The sequence below is a fragment of the Uranotaenia lowii genome, chromosome 2 (genome assembly GCF_029784155.1).
Source record: "Uranotaenia lowii strain MFRU-FL chromosome 2, ASM2978415v1, whole genome shotgun sequence".
NCBI lineage: Eukaryota > Metazoa > Arthropoda > Insecta > Diptera > Culicidae > Uranotaenia > Uranotaenia lowii.
Window position 1 is genome coordinate 423167596 of NC_073692.1, and position 6321 is coordinate 423173916.

The window sequence follows — 6321 nt, forward strand, 5'->3', positions numbered from 1 at the left end:
ATTATACTAACACTTAAAGTCAACATCATTTTTCCTTAACCCGAGTACTAATGTTGTGGTGTTTTCTTTCAGGAGAAACAACTCTGCAGTAATTCTGGCGAATAACTAAAAGCTATAAAATTCCTTTTATTAATAATTTTCATTACATACAGTTGTTCATCTTACTTTTAGTCTCTCTGTTCAGTCCGAAAAAACACCAAACTGATTTCTCCTAGCTACGCCTGAATCCTACATTACAAATTTTCTATTTAACCTCAATTATTTTCAGATTATTTCCACAACTTACGGTTTCGACCTCTGGTAACCCTATTCTACGGTAAGTAATGTGTGGTAAGTATTTGTCAACAAACTCAATCTACTGGCTGTTATTTATTTACTTACAGGTTGCCGAACTGTTCCTAACAAATCTCTTCCACTTTATCGACAACAATCTCGGTAATTTCCTTCAAAACTCTCTAAATTCTTCCGTACTTTCTCAACATCAACTTTCTGCTTTCATAAATCAAACATGTCAGCGCCCATGCAACGATTCGATCCTACACGCTCAGACGCATACACCCATTTAATTTACACGCTGCTAACTCCGTTTCCGAATCTGGGTTATTTTGTAGAGTTACTCACTTTTGGGAAACTGGCAGAACATCCCCCCACCCGTAAGCCCCAACTATCCACGGTTTTCTTCGTTGGGCTTACTACTAGGCATCTCTAGCACTGCCAGTTTTGACACGGGTCTCGTCTTCTCTCCTTTGCTGGTTTTCACTGCTGCTGATCGTACACGGCCATCACTTCCCAGGAACACTTTTGAAACCACTCCTCGTTCACGCTTGTTATCCTCCAAGGCAAATACCAGATCTCCCGGTTGCATTTGTCGAACGTCGTTGAACCACTTTGGCCGTTTGTTCAGCTTTGGTAGATATTCAGCTTGCCAACGATTCCATATACCGTCTGCTAACTGTTGGGCTCGAACATATTTACTCCTGAGAGCTTCAGCGACTTCTATTGGATTCCTAGGCGGCAAACATTCTGCTGATATCCCTTTCATGAAATGGTTAGGTTTAAAAGCTTCTGGGTCTTCTTTCACATTCGTAGACACATACGTTAGTGGCCGCGAATTAATTAAGTCCTCCACTTCAACCAAGGCTGTGTTCAATATCTCATCCGTGAGCCTTCCACCGTCTGTTAATGTATTTAACGCTACCTTCACCGACCTCACCATACGCTCCCACACGCCACCCATATGGGGTGCTGAAGGCAGGTTGAACACCCAGCGAGTTCTAGCACTTGTAAATGTATCGGCGCACCCTTCATTGATCCGGCGAATTTGCAGCGCGAGTTCTCGGCTAGCTCCGACAAAATTGGTTCCGTTATCAGAAAAAATTTCGATCGGACTTCTTCTCCTCCTGACGAATCTTCTTACTGCCATCTTGCACGACTCTGTTGTTAAATTGTACGCGACTTCCAGATGAACAGCTCGTGTTGTCATGCACGTGAACAGTGCCACCCATCTCTTTTCCCGTCGCCGCCCAATTGATACCTCCAACGGTCCGAAATAATCCAACCCTACGTACGAAAAGGCCTCAGCTCCAACTGCCATCCGTTGTTTCGGTAATGGAGCCATCCTGGGTATTTGCGGCTTAGCCTTTTGTATTCTACACCACTGGCATTCACTTATAACTTTGTCCACTACTGCTCTCAAGTTATTGATAAAAAACCGTTGCCGAATTTCGTTCACCACCGTTTCCCTACTAGCATGCCCAGATTTTCGATGGAACTCGTCTACAAGCCTCTTAGTCACGAGGTGGTTCTTCGGCAATATGATCGGGAATCTCGAATCAAATGAAGCATACTCTGCTCTTTCCGTTCTACCTTCCATTCGTACCACTCCAAACTCATCTAAAAAGGGTGACTTGTCAAACAACAAACTCGATCGTTCCAGTTTCAACTCTCTCCCATCTTTCTGTTTCAACAACGTCGCCACTTCATCTGCGTATTCTTCGCGCTGTGCCAAGCGCCAAAGACAATTTTCCGCTGCAAAATATTCTTCTTGACGCAGTGGAACATAGTGCCCTGGTTTCAGCTTCAGTTGGTTATTAGTTCTCTCTGCTTCGGTACGAAGTGATTCGATCGGTAGATTTTGCACACAGCGCTTGCAGTTTGACATGTAGCGAAGAACTGTAGCTACCATTCGAACTAGAACCGTCCACTTAAATACATTCCCAATCCGCATCGATAGTCCGTCCGAAACTATGACATTTTGAAATAACACGCTTGCTCTTAATTCTTCCTGGAATTCTTCCACCTCCTGCGTTTGAAGGGGCCAATGCTGCTCTGCGAAATACAAGAACTGTGGACCACGGAACCAGCGGCTGTCAGAGTGGATCTCGGTAGACTTGCTCCACTTTGTCAAATCGTCTGCCGCGTTATCCTTCGTGGGCACCCATCGCCAGTCTTCAGGGTTTGATACTTCAAGAATCTGCCCAACCCGATGAGCAACAAACTTCTTGTACTTTCTACGCTCTGATCTTATCCACGAGAACACCGCCTTCGAATCCGTCCAAAATACAGTTTTATAGATAGGAAACGAATGATTAATTTTTATGGATTTCGCTAACTGAGCTCCTAACGTTGCGGATTGTAACTCCTTCCGAGGTATGGACAAATACTGCAATGGGGCTACCTTCGCCTTTGCCTCAATGAAAGAACAGTGCACTCCTTTCTCATCCGAAAACCTGAAGTAGGCAACGCTACCATAAGCATTCTCTCCCGCATCTACGAAGATGTGCAACTGCACCGAACTATACGCCGTCGAGCTTGCGGTCCCAAGGTAGCAGCGTGGTACTTCAACAGCTTCTGCCAAGGATAAAATACTCGTCCACCTCACCCAAACGTCGTACTGTGCCTGCAGCAGCTTCTCATCCCAGCCAATACCACTGCGCCAAACGTCTTGCATCAAAATACGTCCGTGTATCAAGAGAGGTGCTAAAAACTGCTTTGGGTCAAACATACTCATGATGCACTTCAGTGCTATTCTTTTAGTAGGCCAAGCTCCTTCTTGCAAATATGGCTGAAGATCTTCTCGCAGGTTCATTGAGAATACGAAAACGTCGTTCTGAGAATTCCATCGTACCCCTAGCACTCGTTCAACCTCTGTTGTCTTATTGACCTCAACAATTCTCGTTTGTTTCGCAGAAATTTCTCCAAGTGACTTCAATACTTCTTGAGAGTTACTGACCCAGTTCCTTATTTCAAAACCTCCTGCAGCATGTATTTCCCTTACCTCAGACGCTCGTTTTATCGCTTCTTCTTCAGTATCAGCACTGTCAAAGTAATCGTCTACGAAATGCTTCTTCATTATTGCCTGTGATGCCTCCGGGTATTTCTCCGCATGTTCTAGGCCGTTCAAATTCTTCACGTATTGCGATGTACACGGAGTGCAACTGGCTCCAAATATTACCACGTCCATGACGTAAATTTGAGGTTCACCTTTGCTATCTGATCCGAAGAGAAATCGTTGTGCTTGTCGATCCTGCGAGCGTATTCTGATCTGGTGAAACATTTCCCGAATGTCACCGCCGAACGCCACTTTACGTTCTCGGAAGCAGTGGATAACGGAGGGTAGCGACGAGATCATATCAGGCCCTTTCAACAGTCTATCATTCAATGAAACACCCTGTACTTTCGCTGCAGCATCCCAAACAATTCGCACCTTTCCTGGTTTGTTAGGATTTAAGACGTAGTTTATTGGCAAATACCAGGCCTTTCCTGGCTCTGTGTCCTTTATCTCTTGTTCAGTTATACGATGTGCGTATCCTTTGTCCACGTATTCTTGCAGTTGTTTAGCGATATTCTCACTTATGCCTGAGTTACGGTCCATTCTAACCTGCAAACTCTTCCATCGCTTGACTGCCATTGGAAAGCTATCAGGAAACACTACGTCATCTTCAGCCCACAACAATCCAGTCTCAAATCGATTACCTATTCGTTTCGTTGTTCTCTCCAAGATTTCTCGCGCTCGTTTATCTTCCTTCGATTTGAGGTTTACCGGGGATATTCCTACAGCTTCAAGTTGGAAAAACTCTTTCAGGGCATTATTCATTTCTTGATCAGGTTTACAGCATGCGTCACAACCACAATGATGAAGTCCTATGAACTGTACACTAGCTACTGCACCATCGCGTGGTCCGTAAATCGTCCATCCGAGCTTACATCGGATTGCTACAGGTTCTCCGGCTTCCCCAATTCTCGACTCCAGAGGTGCGATCAAGTGAATGTTATTAATTCCGATTAACAGCTTCGGAGCCGCAGCTGTGTAGTTTGGAAGCTCTATCTTCTGTAGATAGTCGAAACGTTCCTTTAATTCGTCGGAGTCCAATCCTTGAACCGGTAAATTCAGTTTAGCAACCGTTCTCACGTCTGCCAAAGTAGATTGACAACTTTGTTGCTGGTCCGATATGCACAGCGTAAACTTTACCGAATCGCTTTCGGTTTGGCTGATTCCGTTCGTCCACTTCATTTTGAGAGGTTCATGTACTCCATCAGCTTCCAGAAGTCGTGCTAGCTCTGTATCAATCAGCGTTACCGATGAGCCTTCGTCAATAAGTGCTAACGTCTCTAGCTGCTTGCCATTGTTGTACAGCATCACTGGAACTATCCGAAACATCACAGACTGATCGCACTGTCGATGGCTATTGCAACTAGCAACGACGTGCTGAGGTCCAGTTGGTTCCCAATGCAGCAGAGGATGATGATTTTGCTCACACCTATTTATACCGCAGCGTCGTTTCGACCAACATCTATTCGCGCCATGGCTGTACAAACACAGCGGACACAAGTTGAGGGTTTGTACCCTTTTCCAACGATCCTCCAAACTCATCGATCTAAACTCATCACATTGCTTTCCAAAATGACCTGGTTTGCCAAAAACTGCACAGTTTCTCTCAGGTTTGGGCCTTTCTGTGGAAGCCATGTTATTTTCATTCAACTTCTCTCTGGTTGGATCATCAAGCATCTTCCTTTGAATATGGTGGCAACAGCATTCCTGCACTTCACCATCCGTTACGTGTACGAAACCTTTAACTGCTGAAGAGTTTTCACGCCGTTTTCCCTTGCTTGCCTCTTCAAGGCGTGCTCCTTCGTACGACACTTCAAGAGCTTTGTCCGCCAGATTTTCCATGAAAACGCTGAACGTCTCCAGATTAACCTTCGACTGCTGACGCTTGAAGTCCACCCATTGCATAGCGTAACAAGATGGAAGTTTTTGTATTAATTGCTGCATCAGTATCGGGTTACTTAGATGATCATTCAACTTCGACACTCGCAAGTGTTGGGTCAACTCATCCACCGCGTTTCCAAAATCGATCACTGATTTCAAATCTTCTGAACTAGGACCAGGAAGCTGTTGTACTCGATTAGCAAGCAAAGTTGATAGAACTTCTGGGTTTCCGAACTGTTTCCGTAACCTCTCGATCACAGCTGGTACGTTTTCTGGTTCAAGAAGCCTATTCCGCACCGTCTCTAAAGCTTTCCCTTGTAATGCCTCCTGTAGTCGAACCAAATTCTCGTCATTGTTGAACCCGCACGACCGATTAGCTTTCGTAGGCGCTTATGAATGCCGGCCACTCCTGCGGTCGTCCTGAGAATTTGGGTAAGGTCCTAGGGTACACTTGTCGTGCTGCTATCTGTGAGCGTGTTGGTCCTTCAGGTTCTCTACGAGTCGACCGTTCACGCCTCGCACTTCTATATGCTCGAAAAACTGAGTTTTCTTCATCAGAAGAGATACATTGAGCTGGCGTAGAAGCTGGTAGGTTCCTGTTTCCTGCTAGTGGCCTAGATGAGTCATTTCGTAAAACGCCGGTTCTCATTCTCGCTTCAGAATCCTTCCTCGCAATCACAAGCGTTCTTTGATCGCTGCATCTCGTCGACTTAATGTGTACTGCACTCGCTGCTTTCAGACACTTCTCTCGCTCTGATGGTTCAGTCTGCCAGTTTTTCACCTTGTCACGAAAATCGCACCCGTCATCACTAGAACTCTCCTCATGTTCCGAAGAAGAACTATCTTCTGCTAAAGTTTCCAGCCTACGCCTCTGACGACTCTCTTCTTCATCCCGCTCTATGGCTTCAAGTTCAAGCTGTAGCAGCTTCCGCTGGGTTTCTTCTTTACGCTTTCTTCTCATGGTTGCTTCATTCAACTCGGCTAACGATTTCTCACGCACTGAGGCTTTCGAGCTCGCGCTGCCACTCTTCCTTGAGCGAATGTCACTTCCACTGATGTCACTCCGCGTAAACCCTTTGTCGGACCCTTTACCGCTTTGAAACGTACCC

General features: G+C 45.5%; 1 protein-coding gene across 1 annotated transcript; it reads right to left on the reverse strand.

The window, feature by feature from the left end:
* Positions 1-664: 664 nt before the first annotated feature.
* On the reverse strand, positions 665-5236 carry LOC129743473 (uncharacterized). The gene has a single exon (XM_055735508.1). It carries the CDS (start codon positions 5234-5236, stop codon positions 665-667), a length of 4572 nt encoding a protein of 1523 aa, XP_055591483.1.
* Positions 5237-6321: the final 1085 nt, after the last annotated feature.